At 49.9% G+C, this 21,830-nt stretch overlaps 3 protein-coding genes and 1 long non-coding RNA gene across 4 annotated transcripts; all 4 read right to left on the minus strand.

The window, feature by feature from the left end:
- Nucleotides 1–287: 287 nt before the first annotated feature.
- On the minus strand, nt 288–5,117 carry KCTD12 (potassium channel tetramerization domain containing 12). Its single transcript, XM_071741283.1, has one exon. The coding sequence runs from the start codon at nt 4,802–4,804 to the stop codon at nt 3,800–3,802; it is 1,005 nt and encodes a 334-aa protein (XP_071597384.1). The 5' UTR covers nt 4,805–5,117; the 3' UTR covers nt 288–3,799.
- A 6,841-nt stretch (nt 5,118–11,958) lies between these two features.
- On the minus strand, nt 11,959–13,711 carry LOC139794961 (uncharacterized). Its single transcript, XR_011725331.1, has 2 exons — nt 13,561–13,711; nt 11,959–13,030 (listed from the first exon to the last, which is right to left on the minus strand). It is a non-coding gene; the product is annotated as an uncharacterized lncRNA (long non-coding RNA).
- A 164-nt stretch (nt 13,712–13,875) lies between these two features.
- Nucleotides 13,876–15,536, minus strand: LOC139788038 (T-cell activation Rho GTPase-activating protein-like; the record flags this gene model as incomplete). Its single annotated transcript, XM_071727983.1, has 4 exons — nt 13,876–14,088; nt 14,299–14,494; nt 14,877–14,986; nt 15,174–15,536. Coding segments are annotated over 4 exons (882 nt in total), but the record flags the coding sequence as incomplete, so codon positions are not given.
- Nucleotides 15,537–15,699: 163 nt separating this feature from the next.
- Nucleotides 15,700–20,703, minus strand: LOC139788671 (uncharacterized). Its single transcript, XM_071729223.1, has 8 exons — nt 20,327–20,703; nt 17,576–17,833; nt 17,347–17,481; nt 16,982–17,146; nt 16,799–16,840; nt 16,360–16,444; nt 16,200–16,253; nt 15,700–16,069 (listed from the first exon to the last, which is right to left on the minus strand). Exons 1-8 carry the CDS (start codon nt 20,701–20,703, stop codon nt 15,848–15,850), a joined length of 1,338 nt encoding a protein of 445 aa, XP_071585324.1. The 3' UTR covers nt 15,700–15,847.
- Between the last annotated feature and the right edge of the window lie 1,127 nt (nt 20,704–21,830).

A 21,830-nucleotide genomic window follows, 5' to 3' on the forward strand; every position in this document is an offset into this window, starting at 1 on the left:
CTGTTTAATCGCTAAAGTTTCCTGAGCAATGATTTATACTGACCAGTACTACAGAAAACCTCTGTGACAAAAAGGTAACTAAGAATCTGAGCAATTTACATTTCTGTGTATCTTGCCATGGGTGTTACTAGAGATCCCTGTGCACATAATATTCTTTCCTCAATGTTTCTGCTTTACATAGGAGTTTGGAGTCTTTGCTGAAAGAATGAATATGATACTGTGGAGAGGCAAAGCTAGCAACACCTTTACCAAGTGTAAAAAGGGACACCATAAACCACACAACTGAGTTAATATTTAAAGAACGAGAATTTAATTTGGAATGCAATGTTTTAGGAGGATCTTTATTTTCAATGCTACACATGTGAAAATAAGAATGAATAAGTGGCTCGTTATCTACATGTATAAAAATATAAGCATCCTATCAAACATATGCAAAGTCACCCACCATGATATGCATCACTGAGAAGACCTATGCCTTAACTTCTACTTAAAAGAAAGACTGCCTTTGTTTTTTTTAATAGCACTTGTAAAGGCTACTGCTTTAATCTGTAAATACATGAACTATGAACAACAGCTACAAAACGCATACAGGGATCTAGTATTGTGCCTTTAGAGTTTGGTCCTTTTGGATGTCAACAGGTAAGCAGAGTCATCATGTTTATCCATTCTTTGAGCTCTCAACAGAAGATATCAGCAAATCTCAGTGACTTTGCCTTGGGAATTTTGCCTTTTACAAATTTTACTGAAATTACTCAGTAATGGTTAAGAAAAATACCAACTTCTGTGGCAAGCCATCGAATTACTATTATATTTATGGCACCACCACTTTAAACCTAAATGTGATGAGCTATCAGTAAATGAAGGGCCTTGTTTCCTAAAACTAATAATGCTTAGAGTTGTTAGCACAAACACAAATATTAAAAAATAATCACTTTATGTTTTTATTACATCTATTTTCACTTAAAATATGAGAACTTCTGGGTCATCTGCCAGCAAACGGATGGGCAAACATTGATCAAAATACAGGCAATCTTTGTTTTAGAGATGCGTTCAGCCACCTGGAAGTTTAGTAATGATTCACATTCAAGCAAATATGTGATTGATTTCAGTTCTACAAGCTGATATTTACATTCAGTTCTTTCCATAGAAACAGGTATAGGAAACCAGTAAAACATTACCATATTATGTACATAGCGTCATATGTAAATGCTCAGCTAGATATATTACGAAATTCTGTAGCACTAAAATGATTAAAAAACTAAATGATTCGTGTAAAATGTTTATATACTGTATATATATGTACACTAAATCACATGTTCAATTTAAAACTGCCCCTACTCATAGCTCCTATGATGGATTTAGTAAGCTTCCAGATTTTTAAAAAAAGAAAACTATCTAGAGTGAATTTGAACACTTTACTGAAAACTGATTTTATACAAAATTTTAAAAAACATACTTCAGAATTACTTAACAGAAACTAGAAAAAGACGGTCGTTATTCTCCTAGTAGCTGTGATCAACATCTTTTCACTTGTGGTATAAATAAGTTAAGCACAAAGAAATCATTTCAGAGTAAGGCATAGGACAAACAGGTTTATCCCATCTTCAGGTGTATTGGCCACTCACTTTATCTTATTGCTCATCTAATTTGGCAGGTATACATTTCTCCCCTTTTAAAAACAATCTATTAAAGAACTATCTACAACTGGACAATACCAAGCACTTTCTTATGCACATTCTCAGTTTAATCAGTCTGATTAACAATCTTGCTCATACTAAAAATTAAAAAAAAACAAACAAAAACAACCAACCAACCAAAAAAAAAACCACAAAAAAGAAAAACAAACCATCGTGGTGCAATTTATTTTCAGCTTTATGTGGCTGTGCATGCATTCAATGAAAGACCAAGTGATAAGCACAGGGACTGAGCACTGAAACTCAATAGATATGCATCTACAGCTCTTTTCAAATGAATTAAGGTTTCAAAAATAAAAGCCTACTGTGAAGCTCTTTGGTTAGAATACAAATGCTAGCAGTATTTCTAAATTTGGCGTTATAACAACTTATTAGTCGAGAGTTTTAAAAATGCAACTTTAAGCTTCCAATACATATTACTAAATTCTTCAACACTTCAGATACATTTAGGATATTTTTCCATTAAAGTCTGAATACAGATTTTAAAATCAAGTTCAGGCTTTAAAGGAAAGTGCTTCTGTACCCCAAACAATAAATTTGTTAGAAAGAGCTGCTTAGTCTTCCCTACTGCAAAACTTGCAGCTCGGATTGTCTGTTCCACAGAAAGCTACGGCTGCCTTCTCTGGGAACAAAAGACTGGTAAGACAGCACAAACCAAATACAGCTTAAAAGGGGTAAATTCCCCTGAAGAAAGTTGGCATTATTCTTGTAAGGATGTTGCTTAATCCTTCCTAAGAAGCAGTAAGTTTGTCTAGAACAGTTACTTAACTCGCAGCACTGTCATTGCCCCAGTAGTAGTACTGCCATGAAAACTAAGAAACTGGTTCTTTAAAAAAGTGGTTGCAGCATCAGTTCTACTGGCATCCAATTTTACAGAACTAACAAGACAAAAGTTAGAAGTAACAACCAGAGTGGTTTTGATTACATTTTTATCTGCATTAACTCATCTTAGGTGTTGTCAGATTCCCAGGAAGCAGGCTCTGCCTGAACTCTGGCAGCCCTGGCTTCAACTCCCCCATAATTTTGAGGGTATTCAGGGAAATACGCATGCAAATTTCTAGGCATATTATTGACAGTAACCTCAGGAGAATTATAAGGACTTCACATGCCTCATGAAACTTACAATTCACAAGCACTTGTGAATTTTTCAAAGCATTGTTGTTTTACCTCTTCAGTGAATAAACGTGTCTCTGAGGACATCTTATATTCCACACAGTTGGTTGTCCAGGAAACCTGTCCTTTTCACATCAGCCTTACGTGCCTGCTGTGCAAGCCCTTGTCCAGTTTAACAGCTTGGAGAGGGGTGTTCAGAGAGATGGGGAGCAGAGAGGGGAGATGGATGCAACTGGTCATGAAGGGCCACACACATGCCCCCTGCAAAATTACTCATGTCTACAGATGAAGTATGAGCCAGAGTACCAAGCCCTCACAGTCAGGCATCACTTCCCTGTGATGGTCCTTCACACAGACAGGCATCACTTGGACAGTGTGGGGGGACAGAACATAATGGGTCTGCCAACAAGGCAAAATCCTGCTTAAAGGTATGGGGATGAGGAAAGACAGCCATTTGTCACACCGTCTTCAACATAAATTGATACAAAGCAACTGAAAACTTCCTCAGGTCTTAAATGGGTGATTTCTAAAACATCCTGCCCTGGCAGAGCTATCCCTCAACTCCTGTATGCAAGGACAGGCAGGGGCTGGAACACACAGGCACGCTTTCCTGGGATGGCTATTTGGCTACTCCCTCTACCTCTCTCCTTCCTCGCTACTGACACAGCTACTGGGAGGCACCGGAGGAAGTATGATGGTGCGAGTCAGGATACGGTGGCTGAGGGGACAGTGGCCAAGCAGGGACATGGTGGCTGAGGCACGACATGGTGACCTCCCGTCCCCAGGGCCATCAGGAGGTGCGTGCAGGAGGGATGGGGTCTGTGCTGGGGGCTGAGCCACCTTATGCACGGAGGCAGGCACCGGGATGAGGAAAGCACAGGGGCACGCAGCCCTCCTCCACGTCCTCCTTCCTCCGGGCTGAGAGGGGACCGTGGGTGCGAGGGTGTGCAGGGGCCACCGCCTTATCCCCACGCCACGGGCTGGGCAGATGCTCAGTCCCGGCAGAAGACATACTCGGTGTAACTGGTCCAGATCTTGTCATCGGCGGGACCGCCCTGCTCGGGGCCGAAGGCGCAGGTGCCGGTGGATGAGCAGGCGGCCATGCGGAAGCCGGCCTCGGAGAGCCGGTCGAAGGCTTGCTCGAGGAAGTTGAACTTGAGGTAGTAGCGGGCAGTGTAGCGCTCAGGAGGGCGGTCGGGGTCACGGCTCTCGTTCAGCGTCTCCCCGAAGACCTCCTTGGCCAGGGCCGTCTTGCCGCAGACGGTGATGCGGGCCACCCGCCGGAACTTGGCGTCGGCCTGCGCCTCCCGCCCTATGGTGTACGACCCCCGGTAGCCGATGGTGATGTAGCCCGAGCGCCGCCCGGCCGCCCCGTCCAGCGACTGCGAGGGGGTGAGCAGCGGCCCGCCCGAGGGGCTGCGGCTGGCGGTGGGCGACGGAGCGGAGGCCACGGCTCCCCCGCCGCCTCCTTCCAGCGGCTCAGCCTCCAGGTAGCCCAGGAGCGGCGGCGGCGGCGGCTCGTCGGCGCAGAGGGAGCCGTCGCGGTGCAGGACGGCGGGGCGGGCGGCGGCGGCGGCGACCCGAGCCTGAGCCAAGCGCCGAGCCAGGTCGGGCAGCTGGAAGTACTCGGCTTCCCGCTGGAGGCGGCTGCGCTCGGGGAAGTGCTCGGGCAGCACCAGCTGCAGGTCCCGCAAGTAGTCCAAGATGTAGCGGAAGAGGAAGCCGTCTCGGTCAAGGAAGAAGCGGCCCTTGCTGTCCCGGGGCAGCTCGCTGGGCTGCTGCTGCGAGAACATGCGCCAGAGCAGCGAGTCTCGCACCGAGACCACGGTGCAGCGCCGCGTCACGTACACCTGCCCGCCCACGTTCAGCTCCACGATCTCCGGGAAGGACGACCAGCCACCCCCCGCCGCACCGCTCCCCGCCGCCGCACCGCTCCCCGATGCCGGCGAGACGCCGCCGCCGTTGGGCAGACCGCGAGCGCTGTCCGCCAGGGCCATACCGGAGGGAGTCCGACGACGACCTTACTCCTCCTCCTCCTCTTGCGGCCGCCTGGGCTCCGGCGGGGCCACCGACCGCGGGGGAGTAAGCAACCTTCCGCCTCTGCCGGCCGGAGCCTCCCGCCCCGTCTGTCCCTAGGGCCGTCCGGCTGCTGCCGCTCCGGTCCCTGCTGCCCGCTCCGGTCCCTGCTGCCCGCTCCGGTCCCGGCTGCCCGCTGCCGGCCAGTTGCCTCCGTCGGGCTGCGAACGGAGAGCCCCGGCGGCAGCGGCGGGGCCGTGTTTATGTAGCACGGCCGCACCTCGCGGGAGGCGTGGGAGGCTGGCGGGAGGCAGAGCCCGAGCGCACGGGGAGGGGAAGGGGACGGCCCTGTGCTGACGCAGGGGCCCCCGTTCTCTTTCTCCCTCCTCTTCACCCCCCCCCACCCCACCTCAACTCCGGTCGTGCGATGGGGACCCTCTCCCTGTTCAGTTCAGCCCTCTCCCTGCCCGGTTCAGCCCGGCTGCGATTCCCTCGCTAGGGAGGGGTCCCGGGATGTGCGGCCAGAGGGGGTAAAACCTTTGGGGGGAGTAGGGGTGGGGGAGTCCCAGCTACCCCCACCCCGGCACCCCTCCGGGCTTCCACTCCCTCCGCGCCTTCTCCGAGGCGTCTCGTCTTGTCACAGCCAAGAAACCCACTCTGTCCGCGCCGAAGTGTGGGAGCGGGGAAGCGGCGAGACGCTCCTGCCCCACCGAAGGAGCCGTGCTGTGCCTCTGCTAATGTTTCAAAGTCTTGTCCAAACCCTCGCCAAGTGACACCCTCGACGAGGTAAACGTGTCCCCTCTCTCCAGTTCCCTTCAGAGGTGAAGACGCGAGCGTGCGGTGCCGCCCGGACTCGCCTCACCCGGGTGTCTTCCCTGTTTCTGGGCTCGGAAGACACTCTCCTTCCGCAGGATGTTAAAGACCTTAAGGACTCCGTGAAAACCTCCGGTCGATCCGCATCCCTGGCGGAGGGGGACTCGGGAGCTGCCGGGGGTATCCCAGCGTGGGGCTTGGCTCCCCCACTGGCGGCGAGGGGGTCCCCAGAGTGTATGGGGTCCCCTCCAGCCGCCTGTCAAGCAGGACTTCACCGAGAGAGCCTGGCTCCTCCAGTGTGCGTGGATATCAGTGTAATTTGGTACCCTTACCGCTCAGATTTAATTGGGATTAATTAGGTACAGCGGCATCTGCGTGAAACATAAGCACCTATTTAACATGCGTTGGTAGAGAGCGTTTAAATTACGCTTCAGGCTTTTGCTTGAATTTCATCTCCATTTCTGTGTCAGTACCGCTGCTGCCTCGAGGTATTCAGTTGCTCCACTCTGGGAGTTCAAGTGTGCTTTCTTCCTCGAGAGAACAGCTGAAAGGACAAGAGTACGCACACAATTGCCAGTGCCTTCCTTCTGTAGGGGTGAAAAATGCCCTCTTTGCCCTCTTTTTCCCACCCTGCTTCAAATTCACTAATGCAGGGGTCCACGAATCAAAAGATGCAGGGACAGGGGGTAAGAAGCCCTTCAAAAAATGAAAAATAGAAGAGGAAGGAAAGGCAAGTTCATTCTCAAAAGGCAGGCTAAGTTAGCCCAAGAGAAGAAGAGGAAGAAGAGAATGAAAAGGAAGAGGGAGAATTGAGAAATAGATGTTTTGAAAAGGGATGAAATGCCAAGGAAGAACAGCGTGGGAGAGAGAGCTGACAGGGAGATACTGTGGGTCTAAGGAAGGAGGTGGGGGGGGGCTTGAGACATTCAGCACTCAGGAATTACAGGAGTATAATCTGAACAAGAATTCGAGTAGGGTAGCAAACATGCAGAACATTATTTTTTTCCATGTAAGGAAGACAGTTGCCAGGACTTTGACCATGAAGTATTTTCATTTGTAGGAACAGGAGTAGGTTAATCAGATGTTTTGCTGACAATTTGTAATAAACAGCTTGTTTCCCTCTTTTGTTTTTATGTTTTTGGGTTTTGGTTTTTTTTTTCCCAGAGAGTGGGAGAAAGGTGAAAGCATTCTGCAAGACCGGGGAAAATAAAATCAGCCTGAGTGAGGTTGATTTGCTACTCGTTTAAACAATAGCATGAGTTACATGCTAGCACACAGGGAATTTATGTTTTCTTGCCTTATACTATTTCAGGGTCAATTCACCAAACTAAAAGCATATGAAATTTTCACGTGGTTGTACACTGGTGACAATTTCATGGAATTCCTTCTACTCTCAGTCTCTTGATGTGGCATCTTCACCCACGTCACCCTGCTCCCAGCCATACTTAGCAAGAAGCCACCTCAAGAGCCTCCCACATATTTGTATTTTAAATTCCACTTCCCTAGTGTGGGCTTTCTATCGAGAGCCCTGTGATTAAACTGTGCACCCAGAAGATGAAGTCATATCATGCTCTATGGGTGCGTATCCATAGCAGAATTTCCAGTGGAAGTCTTTGTACCTACCAGCACATGAGTCTTGCAAATGCTCCCATAAAAAACAATGGGATGTTTAATTCATCTGTTAATTAAACTTAATTTACCTGGCACTGGGTGAGTATTAATGTAGGCTAACAGAAATAGCACTAACATCTTTAGGAGACGGGAGCTTTTATTTGCCTTGAGCTTTGTTAGATTTGTGGCCAGACTTTGTAAGATCTGGGCTTAATGATTGTTCTTCCAGTTCATGTTTCCAGAAGCTTCAGACTGGCTCTCCAGAGCTTTACTTTCACTTGCCTGTCAGCTGGTGGGAGGTCAGATGAGAAGGACCCACCATCCTCCTGTGAAGCACCATATGATGTCCAAAGCCATGCACAGGATAGGGGGTGAGGATGACACAGCTGTAACAAGCACCTGCTTTGGGCCACTGTCCCAGTTCTTTCTTTAGGAGTACAAGGAGTATACAAGGAGTGCTGTCCCACTGCAGTGTCCTATGTACCAATGTGCAAGCTGAACCCAAACTCCTCTTCAAAAAGCAACGAAGGAACCTTCTCCTGGGAAGGAACTGTTCATACAGACTGTTCAACAATCCTGGGCAAAGACCCAGCTTGCAGTGTTGTCTCTGAGACAGCTCTCATTTTCTGGGCTTACAATAATACCAGGTTTTTTTTTAGTAGTTCTCTTTCCACTTGGTCTCCAGTGAAGAGAATGGGACTTCATCTGGAGGTATTACAGTGAGTAAATTTATCAACTATTTTTACTTGTCAGTCACTGGGTTGTGTAACACAGTCATAAGTGGTTTGTTCTTATTTTGGGTCAGAGCAGTTAATTATTAGTACATATACCATTAAACACAGACAAAGAATGCCTTGGACAGCATGACCCCCATGAAGGGCCTTAAGTTTTAAATATGGTTGAATGTACAGGCTAAGGTTTATGGTAAGAAAAGTGGAGTTGAATTTCTTTGACTGTGCAGTACTGTGAGATTTCAGAGCAATAACTCCCTCAGATAAGACAGTCACCATCCAGCGTTTGCTGTTACCTGCCTACCAGAACGAGCTTTGTGTTGGCTGAGTGCTGGCTTCATCTGATGGGACCCAACAGATGCTCTTTTTTAATATTTTTAGAAGTTTATGTTGGGGTTTGGATGTTACAGTTGGGGTGGTTTGTTGTTTTTTTTTTTCTTGGGGGGGGGGGGGGGCGGTGGAGGATGGAGCGTTTTTGCCGTGTCACTGTTGAGAGAGATGTTTTCATCACGATGGGATGACCAATGAGTCCCTCTTTGGCCTCTTGGGCAGCGCATCCACGGGTGGTCCAGGTTTACCCAAGGACGCCGGTGTCCTACACAAACAGTGGAGGAAGGGTAGCACCTAGTGGGAATAAGCCCACATTGCAACTAAGAAAGGCAAAGGCCTCCCAAGTGTTGCCAGCAGGACCCAAGATACATAAAAAAGAGAAAACCAAACTTTTGCGGTCACAGAAAGTAGCAAACGGCTCATATACATCCTGTGGAAACCTGCGATAATCTCACTGAATCACAAAGAAGGGAGAACACTGGGGAAACCTGCTAGAGTAAAAAAATGAACATTTTTTAACACAGGGGACCTGCCCCAAGAAACAAAAGATGCTTCTTAATATGAAAATCCCCAAATACAGATCTAGGCAGTTGAGCTTGACTGTTGTGAGCAGAAATAACATTTAAAAAAAGAAACAGCACTTCTTAGACAATAAATTTAAACTTCTCTGTTTAGTTTAAACAAGGTGGGGGTTTTATAGTTCATAAAAATAGAGCATAATAAAACAGTAATCTCATAAGATTATAATTGTCATACACTAGCACAGATGCCAAATGTCCATAGCAGAAGCAGATGTGAAAGCTGTCATTTCAAATCAAATGAACACTCATCAAGCATAAGACAAATGACACAATATAAAGCTTGAAAGCTGAAGTTAGATCCCAAACAGACTGCTTGCATGCAGTTACATCAACAGGAAACATGATTAAAACTGGTGTGGGTGACAGAGCACTGGCACAGGCTGCCCAGAGAGGCTCTGGAGTCTCCTTCTCTGGAGACTTTCAGAACCCACCTGGATGGGTATCTATGTGTCCTGCCCTAGGTGATTCTGCTCTGGCAGGGGGGGTTGGACTCGATGATCTCTAGAGGCCCCTTCCAGCCCCTAACATTGATGATTCTATGATTCAAAACAAATTATACAGAAAAATCCTTAGAATTGTTAATATAATCAAAGCTACTATTAAATACCTCTTGCCCCTGGAACTATGCTCACACTTCCTAAGTGTGTTTGTATGAGGCTGACAGTGCCAATCTTCTTCTTCCATCATAGAGCTGTGTGTTTTACAAGATGTCATCACCTCCCTCATTTCATGCAGGCCTATAGACTCCCTATATTTCAATATCCTTACTTCTTGCATTAAGTTTTCACATGAATAAGAACTTTTTGTTTTAAAACTGTTGCCTTTTTAAGACCACTGTGTCACATTGAAAAAAAAACACAAACAAAAAAAAATACACAAAACAACGCAATCTGTCTCTCTTGATTGAAACTATGACAGAAATCAAGACAGAAAACATGTCTCAGATACGAGAGCTCAGCTCAGACCTCCCTTTGTCTGATTTGAGCAGAAATTTGGATGAGCCTTTGTCAGTTGGCCACTAATGAGTGTCTGCAATCTTACCAATCCGCTTTAAAGGGTTGTAAGGACAAGGTCAGGTGATTTTTTGTGTGAAAAAATCTAACTAGGGTCATTGTACATCCGTGCAGAGTGCAAGTCCTGATCATGAGATGCTTATGATCTGCCCAGGTAGACAAGAAGGCCAATGGCATCCTGGCCTGTATCAGGAACAGCGTGGCCAGCAGGTCCAGGGAAGTGATTCTGCCCCTGTACTCAGCGCTGGTGAGGCCACACCTCGAGTCCTGTGTCCAGTTCTGGGTCCCTCAGTTCAGGAAGGATATCAAGGTCCTGGAGCAGGTCCAAAGGAGGGCAACCAGGCTGGTGAAGGGACCTGAGCACAGATCCTATGAGGAGAGGCTGAGGGAGCTGGGGCTGTTCAGCCTGGAGAAGAGGAGGCTGAGGGGAGACCTCATCACTCTCTAAAACTCCCTGAAAGGAGGTTGTAGCCAGGTGGGGGTTGGTCTCTTTTCCCAGGCAACTCTCAGCAAGACAAGAGGGCACGGTTTTAAGTTGTGCTGGGGGAGGTTTATGTTGGACATTAGAAAGAATTTCTTTACTGAGAGGGTGATCAGACATTGGAATGGGCTGCCCCAGGAAGTGGTGGATTCTCCATCCCTGGAGATATTTAAAAAGAGACTGGATGTGGCACTCAGTGCCATGGTCTGGTAACTGCAGCAGGAGTGGATCAAGGGTTGGACTTGATGATCTCTGAGGTCCCTTCCAACCCAGCCAATTCTATGATTCTGTGATTCTATGCTTTCTAGCCCAATGCAGATGGGGAAAGTCTGGTGTTAGGGAACTGCCTGGGAAAGGGCTGATGGGCAAGAGCTCCTCACAGCATTGTAACCTCTCCCATCTCAGCTGAGAGAGGAGAGAGGTTTCTTTGCATGAGACCTCTCTGAGGAGGCACAACCTATTTTATCTTGGCAAGGAGGTTTCCCTGGTCACTGGAATGGATGGGGCCAGGATGAGAAGGCTGAATGGACTTGTGCAAGCAGCACCCAGGATCTTTGCTGATGTTGGCTGTGATAGTGCCAGCACCCATTTCCCAGGCACCCTTCTTCTCTCAGCACGTGGGGAACACACACAGATTTCAAGCCAGAAGAAAGAGCAGTGAGTCATGTTTACTATGTGCTTATTTTCAGTAAGAAAATCAGAACTGCACATTTCACAGGCATCTAGTCCTTAGCATAATGCAGAGTATGACCACTGAGAGGGCACCATGGCCACAGTGCTCCAGATCATGCATTCCAGTTTTCTCCAGTAGGAAGAAAACATGCACAGAGATGAGGGAACATGTTTCAGCTCCCTTGCTGCCCTTGCCTTGCTGTCCCTTGATGAAGTAGTGGCATAAGAACATTAGTTTTCGTATATCAGCATCTTGGGTTTTGGAGTATCTTTGGGTTTGATTTTGGTTTTCTTTCCTGAGGAAAAAAGGAGTCTTCCCCATTTTTGCCAGATAGTAGAGAATAATTTTCAACTCATCAGCTACATTTCAGATGAGGTAGATTTGAAGTGACTCTCTTCTTGGTAACTTACCAGTTCTTTCTATCCTCCAGCTGACAAGAAAAAAATCTTCTTTCTACAAATAGCAGCTCCCTGAGGATCTCTTCACTTTTCTCTTCCTAACAGTCTATGGTATGGTAACATAGCCAAGAGGTTTAGGCCTTTCACACTGACGGTGATGCAGTATGAAAGCACGGCAAGGTAAGAGAAATATTGACTAGTGGCCTCTGTGGTGGGTAAGAAAGTAGTGATTTTCTTTCCCAAATCAGAAGAAGCAATTACATCCTCACTTCTTTCTCCTTCTCAAGACCTTCTCTGGGATGCAGAGGTTTCTACTCAGGTTTCCCATTGAAAAAAAACAAAACCAAAACAAAAAAAACTCCTGGGAAAAACAAAAGTCTTACAGAAGAGCAACCCTTGCATAACCTTTTTGTCTTCCTGGACAGCCAAATATCAGAGAGACAGAGAACTGAAACACAGAGGAGGAGAGAGAAAGGAACCCATACAAAGCCTGAGACTGGCCACACATACATTTGACACTTTATTTCTCTAAAGAAACACAAAGAACTTCCAGAATATATACTTAGAAATGCAAAGAAAAAATATTTTAACTGAAAAGTATTTGCATTTTTGTAAGGTGCAGTTCCTGTATGAATGGAGGGACACAGATATTCCACCCAGCCTCTACCCCATCATAATAACCCCAGCACTTCTTCACATCCCTAGTGCACCCCAAGACAACAAGAGGCAGCAGTGCTGTCCTTAACATAGACAAATGCATGGGCTGAGGCACCCACAGGTTCTTCAGATTTCTCTTAGCTGGGCCAGTAGCCTGGAGCTCCTTTCCACCCAGGCATCAGTGTTCATTGCAAGGGTGGTAACACAATTGTCTTTGAAACTCCCTCCTGTCTTCCAGTTCAGTTTGAGATGGGCCAAAAGGACCAGCATTTAACAAGGAAAGGGAGGGGATGTCTAAGGAACACTTAGTGAGTTCTTATTTTCAAAAAAAAAAACAGAGATAAAATGCACACTCAAAATCTTAACATTACCAAAACTATATTAAAATTACTGGAACAAACTGCTGAAAGAACATGAAACAACTATTTTCTGAACTCGAGAACAACTAAACCAGAACTCCTAAAATTGTTCCTATATTGGCTTAAGGGGAGAAAAGGGAGCCTAAGACACTACATCTGTAACAAAGTCTATCCAAAAAAGCATAAAGAATGACTTTTGTCACTCTTTATGCTTTTTCACTAACCTAGCTGAAAATACACTCTAGACTAATCTTGTGAAACAAACCTAAACTAAATTACTAGAAAAAACTGACACAAGAACATGAAACAACTATTTCCTAAATTCCTAAATGACTAAACAAGAACTCCTATCATTCTATCTCTACAGGCTTAAGGACAGGAAAGGGAGCTCAGGCTGTTCAGCACAAATACAGTCCTTCATAGTAGTGCAGTCTGCTGGCCAGAGCAGAAGGGCACCGGGTGTCTCTCCTTGCAGCCGCCGAGGTGGTGCTGGGGCTGCATCGTGCGCCTCGAGGCCCAGGTGTCAGAGCTCATCCAGGGAATCCAAGCATGGAAAAGAACTCGGCACCTAAAAGCAGAGAGTCAGAAAGTGCTGAAGAAACCAGGAGAGCAGGAACAAGAGTGACTTTGTCTTCCAGTCTTCTGCCAGTAAAAGGGCAGAACCATCAGTGCTGCTTTGGGCCCTTCCTTCTCAAGACGTGGGGTACCCTCAGACCCTGGCAAATTGACCAACATGGGAAGTGTCCCCTTGCCAGGCAGAAGGCCTTGGCATAGAGCCCCCTTAGAAGATGGGATATGCTCTTTTCCAAAGAGCAAGAAAAATCTGGCTGGCACTGAGTCAAAGAGCCCAACATGGTGAGTCTTGTCACCTTGCTGGGGCGTGTGCTCCACCTTGCAAAAACAGAGCTTCAACAAGTGCACAGTGAAAACTGCCAGCAGTGGAGTGGGAAGTTTCTCCTGACAGAAACGTTCTCCCAAGGGAGGTGCATGCTTCCTGTCTGGGACCATCACTGGGACCCTTGGAAATAGTTCCCATAGAACTGCAGAGCAGTGTTCAGAACTTTGAAAGGCAGACAGCAGAACCTGTTACACACCTGAGCTGCACGAAGTTCCTCTTGCCCGCTTGGATCTATTCACAGCCTATGGATCCTGGAGAGCTCTGGTTTCACCCTCCTGCTCTTCTGGCCCAGTTTCCTGTGGTGCCTGACTCTCCACATGTTTGCTTTCTGAGGAGAGTGCAGGCACCTGCAATGGAAGTGCTGAAGTTAACAGCTGGGGAGGACCTACCTGCCTGACTGCTGCCTAACACAGAGATCCCTTGGATGAGTTTGCTCAGCTAAGCCGAGTCAGTTCCAGTGGGATCACCCCACCCACCAAGTGTGATGGCCAACAGGCATCAGCCTTATCAACCTGCACTTGTGCAGAGCTGCAGGTCGCTGGATGTCCTCACTTGTCCCTGGGGCAGCAGGCCCACTTGCTGAGGGTGGAGGCTTTTCCTGTCATGCTGTTTGTGAACCTCACATACCTCCGATGTTTCCCCTTCTGCCTCTGGTGCAGCAGCCTCCTCCTCAAAGAGTTCCCTGTGGTGGTCAATAAGGAACTCCACCAGATGTATCACCTGCACGGAAAAAAGCATTGGTTTCCAGGTTTCCAGGATCTGTCTGAAAATGTCATTCCCACCCCCGAACACAAAGCTGCAGCTGTGGGGCTGCTCTGAGCAGCAGCTCCATCACAGCCTTTCCTGAAGAGAGGAGGCAGCCAGGTGCCTCTGAGCAGCCAAGCTCAGGTGTGCCCAGAAGCCTGGGGCTGGCTGGGGAACACAACGTACCTTCCCTGTCACCTGCAGCAGCTCATCCAGGGGAAGGATCTGCTCCTGGGGTGGGCTGAGGAGGCTTGGCCCCAGGCAGATGGCCAGGTTGCCAGCAGTCATGCTGGTGGTGTCCGCATTGCTGCTGATGGCTCCAAGCAGGGCCAGCAAGCTCCTGAGGAGCTGGAGGTTGGCCTCGGGCAACTTGCTGGCCACCCTGAGGGAGCAGGAACACAACATTACCAAAGGAGATGTTGTCAGCCACACAACTCTCCCAGCCTCATCTCAGCCAGGAGCAGCCAAGGGAAGGCTCCCTGGCCAGGCATGGGCTACAGCAGAGAGAGCACCTCTGCTGAGATAGCCCTCCCTGCTCTTCTGGCAACATTCCCTGCCTGGAGCAGCCCCACTGCCTCTGGGAAGAGATGCAAGGAGAGAAAGGCTTCCCTGTGCCCCTTCCCCCTCACCCACAGCCCAAAGCAGCAAGACAAGAGGTGGCTGACAGAAAACACGGCTTTGGCCATGAGGCCATTGCTCTGCAGGCAAGTCCCCGGCTCTGCAGTCCCTGTGGAGGGAGCAGGCAGGCTGCTCGCCACACTCACTCCTTCAGTGCTGCCAGCCCCTCCTGCCTGCTGGTCTTCTGCAGGGCTCTCATCCACTCCTCGTAGAGCTCTTCCTCGAGGAGCTTGGAGGGGATCTCGCGGAGGAAGTCCTGCAATGCCAAGGGCTGTGGCTGAGGCGGAGGCTTTGGCCACCGCTGCCAGGAGGGAGCACAGGAAGCATCCCCAGTGCTCTGGCCGACGCGGAGCAGGCTCCTGGCTTTGGACTGCAGGTCTGGCAGGTGCCCATCAGCAGCCACAGAGCCAGGAGCTGCTGGGCTCCATCTCTGCAGGGCTCACCTTCAAGATGGCAGCCAGCAGGTGCACAGGATGGCTCCCGAGGGGGACCTCTGCCCCGCTCTCGAGAGCCTTTCTCAGCTGGCGGCAGGCACGCTTTTCGGCCGCCAGCCGGAAGATCCCCTTTGTGGATGGCCCTTGCTGGTGCAGGAGAGTCAGCAGGTCCTGTAGCAGGGGAGAGAAGAGGAAAGAGGAGAAAGGAGAGAGTTGCTGGGCTGGAGACAAGCCCTGGGGCAGGGGAACCTTCCTGAGGGGCAGGAGCAGGTGTGAACAGAGCTGGGCAGCTCTGGCTGGGCTGGCCTGGGCTAAGAAAGAGAGATGGCTGGGGGGGGGATCACAGGCAGGAGAAATCTCGGTGCCCTTTGCTGGGGGCACCACCTCTGCAGAAGAGCCAGAGGGATGGATGGGGATCCTCTGGCCAGGCTTGCTCACCTGGATGGGCTGGGGCAGCGTGCCGTCCTGGCTGCAGAGGGCTGCCAGGGGCTGCCCAAAGAGAGCAGCACTGCTGCCAGAGCCCCACGGCCCTTTGGGCGCCTCTGCAGCGGACGAGGTCCCTCGCCGCCCAAAGAGCCGGGGCAGCCCCCACCTCCTCCTGCGGGTCCTGCCTGCTGCCAAGGGAAAGAGAGCAAAGAGCCCTGGAGGAGAAGCACCGGGAACTGCTGATCCCAGAGCCACTCTCAGCGCTCTCCTCCCACACCCCACCAAGGGCAGGGGAGAGGCAGCGTTTGGGAACAAGGGGCCTGGCTGGGCAGCTCTCTGCTGCTGCTGCAGGGCCGTGGCGATGGGGCCGTGGAGAGAAGGGCCACCCTGTGTCTGTCTGCTCCAAACTCACCAGCCGCATGACCGTCTTCCCCTCCGCTGCCAAAGGGGATGGGAGGTGGCTGCTGCTCTGCACCAGCCTGCAAGAAATGTGCTGTGCTCACCGAGCAGCCCCAGAGCAGAAAGAGCCATCAGGGAACTTCATCAGTCCCTGGCCCTGTGTGGGAGAGAGGTGGGGACAGCTGAGATGCCTCCCCAACGCATCCGGACCTTTGCCTGCTCCTCCAGCAGCCTCTCCAGCCTGCTGGTGTTGAGTGTCTTCTCCTGGGCAAGGGGAAGAGAGCAGAAGGTGAGAAACGATGCACCCAGAGCACTGGGGAGGGGATGGAGCAGCAGCTGGGGACAGAGGGGAGACAGGAGGGACACTCACAGCATTGAGGCCATGCAGCACCTTCAGCAGGAGGTTGATGGAGGGCAGCTGGGTCACCTTGGGTCCCTCTCCTTCTTCTGGTATTCTGCGCGTGGGCAAGAGGCAGAACAAGAGCTGTGTGAGACACACCTTTTCCCTGTCCTGCCAGCCCAGGGAGCACTCCCAAGAAGCAGCCAGTTGGCACTCAGAAGTGCAGCGCAGAGCAGCAGCAGTGGTTGGGGCTGGGGCTGGTGCAGTGGTTTGGGCTGCGGCTGGGAGTCAGCTCCACAGCACGTGAAGCAGCTCAGCCAGCTCTGCCCACTCAAGAGCTGCCCACAGGCATGGGGGCATCTGTCCCCAGAGCAGGGAGCAGTCTTTTGTCATGGAACAGCTGCAATGGAGCTTTCCCCCCAGGATGTGACCACGTCCACCCCAGGCTTCACTGCCAGGCAGAGCTTACCCAAGGAAGGCGCTGACCCAGAGCTCCTTCAGCGCCCAGGAGCTGCAGAAAGAAACAGCCCGAGTGTCCCACTGCACCTGCAGGCTGGGGGCAGGGGCGGGTGCAGGCACAGCCCTGTCCCGTGGGGAAGGCCACAGAGGCAGGACAAAGCCCGGTGGGGTGGGACGTGTCAGCCAGACTCACGGGAAGGTGACGATGCAGGAGCCGTGGGACCAGGTGAGGACAAGGGAGTTGCTGTTCTTCCCTTCTTCCTCTTGAGCTCCATCCCCGGCCGCCCCTGTGCTGCCGCACAGCACCTGGAGCTGGTCCAGGGCCAGGACGAGCTTGGGGCGCGGGGCTCCGCCACGTCTGTAAAGAAGAGTGACAGGAAGTGACCCAGAGGCGGCCCAGCCCTGGGGCTCCCCACTGGCATCCTCCTGCCAAGGGCGTGGCCATGAGCGCATCCCCCAGCAGGGTGCCAGGGGCTGCTCCTTGGCTGTCCCTGCCCTTGTGCCCTGTGCCAGGAGCAGGGCTTGGGAGCAAAGGCAGCTGGGCTCCAGGAGCCTTACTTGGGCTTGGCGATGATCAAAACATCGCTCAAGAGGAAGAGGTCCCTTTCCCTCGTCTCACGGCCCCAGGTCACCCTCACGCGCTGGCAGAGCAGCACCTCGAGGGAGCGGATGGGCACGCGCTCCCGCTTGCTCCTGCAGAGCAGACGGTGTCGGGCATGAGGGAGGTGGCTGCTGCGGGGCCCCAAGGGCTGTGCCGGCGTGTTCCTGGGTCACGGGGGGAGCCTACCTGGAGCCATGGGTGCAGTTCAGCTGTCCCATCCTGAAAGCGTCCGGAAAAGCCTCGCCTGGGACACACTGGTGGGCTGAGGGCAGTGCCCAATGGCCCAAGCGAGGCTGCCAAGGGGGTCGCGATGCCGCAGAGAGCTGCTGGGCAAGAGCGTGGCTCTCCCCAGTGCTGCTCCCTCCCTGCACAACACTCTCCCTGCAGGCACTGTGCCCGTTGCCAGGGGTGTCACCACTGGGACCCCAACGACTCAACAGGGCCCTTGGAAAACAGAACCATGGAACCATGGAACCAACGGAATGCACTGGGTTGGAAGGGACCTTTAAAGGTGACATAGTCCAGTCACCCTGCACTGAGCAGGAACAGCTTTAAACCCATCAGCTTTAGAACCATGTTGGTTGGAAAAAGACTTAGAGGATCATCAAGTCCAACTGGCTTAACCCAGCCCAGTGCCCAGTCTACCACCAGCCCATGTCCCTGAGCACCAGGGACACGCATTTCAAATACCTCCCGGGATGACTCCAGCACCTGCCTGGGAAGCCTTTTCCAGTGTCTGAAATATCTTTTGGTGAAAAATGCTTCCTAGAAGCACATAAAAAAAACTTGTGCTACAACTTTTGTCCATCTCCCTCTTGTTCTCCAGCGTGTTACTGCAGAAGAATTAGTTAAGGGTCCATACTGGATCTAAAAAGTAGTCTTCTTTTAGAAACAATGTTTTAGTGCAGCTTTTAATTTTCTCCATTCTGTTACATCTGCTTTTTTCCACCTCAGAAGTGCCTGGTTACTTAGGACTTGCTCTTGTTTGAGATGGTAGGATGTCTTTGTGTTGAAAAGGAACTGGAGCACCCCTTTGTCAGTCAAATACCACACTACGTTCTCATTTCCAAAATGCTTGCAGTTTTCCTTTACTTACTAATGAAAATTGCCAGATTTTGTGTATTGCTCCCCTGCAGGTGCTGGGACCCTGCATCAATCTGAAGGGGTGTGGCGCAGCATTACTTTGTGCAGTTGAGCTAAAAATCTGTGCCAAATTGTATCACAGCCCAGGAATGGCTAGAGCGGGGGTGACTGACTTTACAGATATTGGCTGCAGATGGTTATGACCAACAACAAGCAAATGAGAAAAAGATAGGTAGCTGATATTTCTAACCTTTGACATCGCAGGAAGACATTTTAGCACTAGAAGTGTCCCCATTATGCTTTCTACAGGTAAAACGAAAAGCTTATGTTTTTTTAAATACAATTCACTCAGGAAAGAATTGAGAAAAAATACTAGAGTACCTGAGAGCTAGTGAAAAGGCAGGGTCCCATGCTGCAAAGCAAGGCCAACCACAGATAGCAACAAGACAAGGCCTGCTGCCAGAAAAATAAAGATGAGGCGAGGCTCGTTGCCAGATAAGATAGTAAGGAATTTGGAGGACACCTTCTCTGAACAAAGGGATTATGCGTTCTATCAACTTTTGGCCTTACCCAGGATGTGCCAGTGTGGGAGAGTGCTGTGTCTTGTAAGCAATGTCTGTAGTTAGGAAAGCCATAGCCTTTCTTTCTTGTATCTTGCTTTTAAAACACTCTGCACTATAAAAGAGCACTGCTGATGAATAAAATCAGACAGATTACCACCGAGTACGTGGCTCACCTGGCCTCAGGCTTTTTTCTCCTGGTTTTTTCCTCACTGCATTCGCAATGAAAATGTAACACATCCTAATTCTCAGTTACAGAACAATGTAGAAGTGGAAGGACGTTATCATCTATTTTTTCATTATAAGATGCAGGTACATAACCAGGAAGGGTTTTGTTGGTGGCTTTTTTGTTTGTTTGTTTGTTTTTTGTTTTTTTTTTTTTATGGTGTTGATGGTGGCAAGAGCGGCTTTTTTCTTAGAAATCCACCTCAGTGACAGGAAATGTCCTTGAAGTTACACATAGTATCCATTATCCCTCCTGGCTGTTCAGTTTTCTGGTTTCTAAATGAATCTTCAAGTAGTTTCCTCTGTATGCTTCCCATCAGCTGAAGAACCACGAGCTGCTAGGAAGTGTTTTGTCATGATGTCTGAGTTTTTTGCTTTTGCATGATTTCATGAAAATTTCAGAAAGGACAATTTTTTATTTATTTATTGTTTTAGTCTTCCTTTTTCCTATTTTCCAGTGGTTTCAAATTTACAAATTTACCATTTGTAGATATCCTCTTTGCCAATATATGTTTCAGATATAATTGCAGCAACCCTCAGTGCAGCCACTGCAGTTTTTGCAGTTTATCTGGTGTGGGAGAAGGAAAAAAATTCAAATGTACACAACTACAAACCACAGCCCCATCTCGATGCTGGCAGGGGTAGGTGCCCCAGGGCCCCTTGCAGCAGGGCTGACTCAGGAGGGAGCTCCACGGCTCTTCCCAGCACCCGATGGATGTGGATTCTGGAGAGCAGGTGGTGAGATGGTGCTGAAGGAGCGCGGGGGAACAGCAGCGAAGCGAGGAGCGGGCGAAAGAGAGGAGGGGCTGGGGGCTGCCTGAGCTTCATGGAGTACGGGCAGGGAATGGGAGGGGATAGACCCCTCTGTGTTCCGCCCCTCTTGGAGTCTGAAAGCCCAGTGTCAAACAGGGAACTGAAGGACCCCTAGAACACCAAGAACCTCCTTCTCTCCCTGCCCCACATTAAGAGGTTTAGCTCCTGTGGTACCCTGGGCTCCCTGCCTGGGCTGTCCCACAGGGAGCTGAGAGCCCAAAAGATCCCCAAGAATCTCCTTGTCTCACTACCTCACATTAAGAGGTTTAACTCCGCTGATACCCTGAGCTCCCTGTCCAGGGTATCAAGCAGAGGGCTGTGGGCCCCAAAGACCACCAAGGATTTCCTTCTCTCCTGGCCCTGCTTTAAGGTGTTCAGCTCCTGTGATACCCTGTGTCTCCCTGCCCAGGCTGTCAAACAGGGAGCTGAAGGACCTGAAAACCGCCAGGGAGTTTTTAACTCATTCCCCCTCATTAAGAGGTTTAACTCAGCTGATACACTGGGTGCTTCCCTGTCAGGGGTGTCAAAGAGGGAGCTGAGGGCGCCCAAGAGCACCAAGGAGCCCCTTCTCTCCTTGCCCTGCTTTATATCACTGCCCTCCTTGCACTCTCTATGGACTATCAGCTCCTTCATGGAGTCTGTGAACCCCCTGCTGAAACTCCTGGCAGGGAAGAATCAGGAGCGGGTGGGTGCCCAGGCAGAGGGGGAACAGGGCCCAAGATCCCCATGTGTGTGATGATGGTGGTGAAGAGCAGCAGCCCCGTGAAGCGAGGCAGCAACACGTCCACAGGACTGGGCAGGAGCACCCGGCAGAGACCGGGCCCTGGGGACAGCTGCCCACGGGAGGGAGTGTGGCCCTGTGGCCACAAAGCGGGGCAGGATCCCCCATCTTCCAAAAGCAGCTGGGGAGGGCCTGCAGTGGAACTCATCTTTCTCTGTCTGTTCCTCTCTCTCCCCCTCTCTGTTTCATTCTCTCTCTCACAACAGACTTGCCAAATTTCACTGGGTCACATCATATTGCTCGTGCTATTTACTGTCCACCCAAGAAAACTTTCTATCTGTACCCAACCCCTCGTGGTTGGACTTTGTTCTTGCACAATAATTTTCAAGAAGCAAGCTTAGTTTGTCCAAGAGAAGAAGAGGAAGATGAGAAAGAGAAGGAAGAGATGGAAAATAGATGTCTTGAAAAGGGAAGAGATGAAAAGAACTCTTGTGGCGAGTGCTGACACGGAGATACTGTGGGTCTAAATAAGGAGGTGGGGTGGGCTTGAGGCACTGAATACTCAGACATTACAAGACTAAGAGTAGAGTAGCAAAGATACAGAACATTACTTTTCCCATGTGAGGAAGCCACCTGCTCGGACTTCGACCATCAAGTATTTTTGTTTGGAGAAGCAGGAGTAGAAGTAGGTTAATCTGATGTTTTGCTGACATTTTGTAACAGTTTGTTTCTCTCTGTCTCTCTCTCTCTCTTTTTTTTTCCTTTCTTTTTTTGTTTTTTTGTTTTTGTTTTTTTTTTCCAAGGGGCGTGGGGGAGTAGGAGAGAGTTGACAGAGAGTTGCCATGGTGACAGAGAGAGAGTGACACTGGTAACAGTTTCATGGATCCTTTTACCACTCAGTCTCTTAATGTTCATGGATCCTTTTACCATAACTTTTATCAAGTTTTGCTGGTCCTTCAAACTGGCTCTCCAGAGCTTTACTTTCACTTGCCTGTCAGCTGGTGGGAGGTCAGATGAGTAGGACCCACCATCCTCCTGT

Source organism: Heliangelus exortis, chromosome 1, assembly GCF_036169615.1.
Source record: "Heliangelus exortis chromosome 1, bHelExo1.hap1, whole genome shotgun sequence".
Lineage (NCBI taxonomy): Eukaryota > Metazoa > Chordata > Aves > Apodiformes > Trochilidae > Heliangelus > Heliangelus exortis.

Coding starts and splice junctions, on each gene's coding strand:
- LOC139788671 (XM_071729223.1), bottom strand. CDS start 20,703: ATGAAGGAGCTGATAGTCCATAGAGAGTGCAAGGAGGGCAGTGATATA. Junction 17,482..17,575: donor AACTGCACCCATGGCTCCAG/GTAGGCTCCCCC, acceptor TCTGCTCTGCAG/GAGCAAGCGGGAGCGCGTGC. Junction 16,254..16,359: donor TGCTGCATGGCCTCAATGCT/GTGAGTGTCCCT, acceptor CCCCTTGCCCAG/GAGAAGACACTCAACACCAG.
- KCTD12 (XM_071741283.1), bottom strand. CDS start 4,804: ATGGCCCTGGCGGACAGCGCTCGCGGTCTGCCCAACGGCGGCGGCGTC.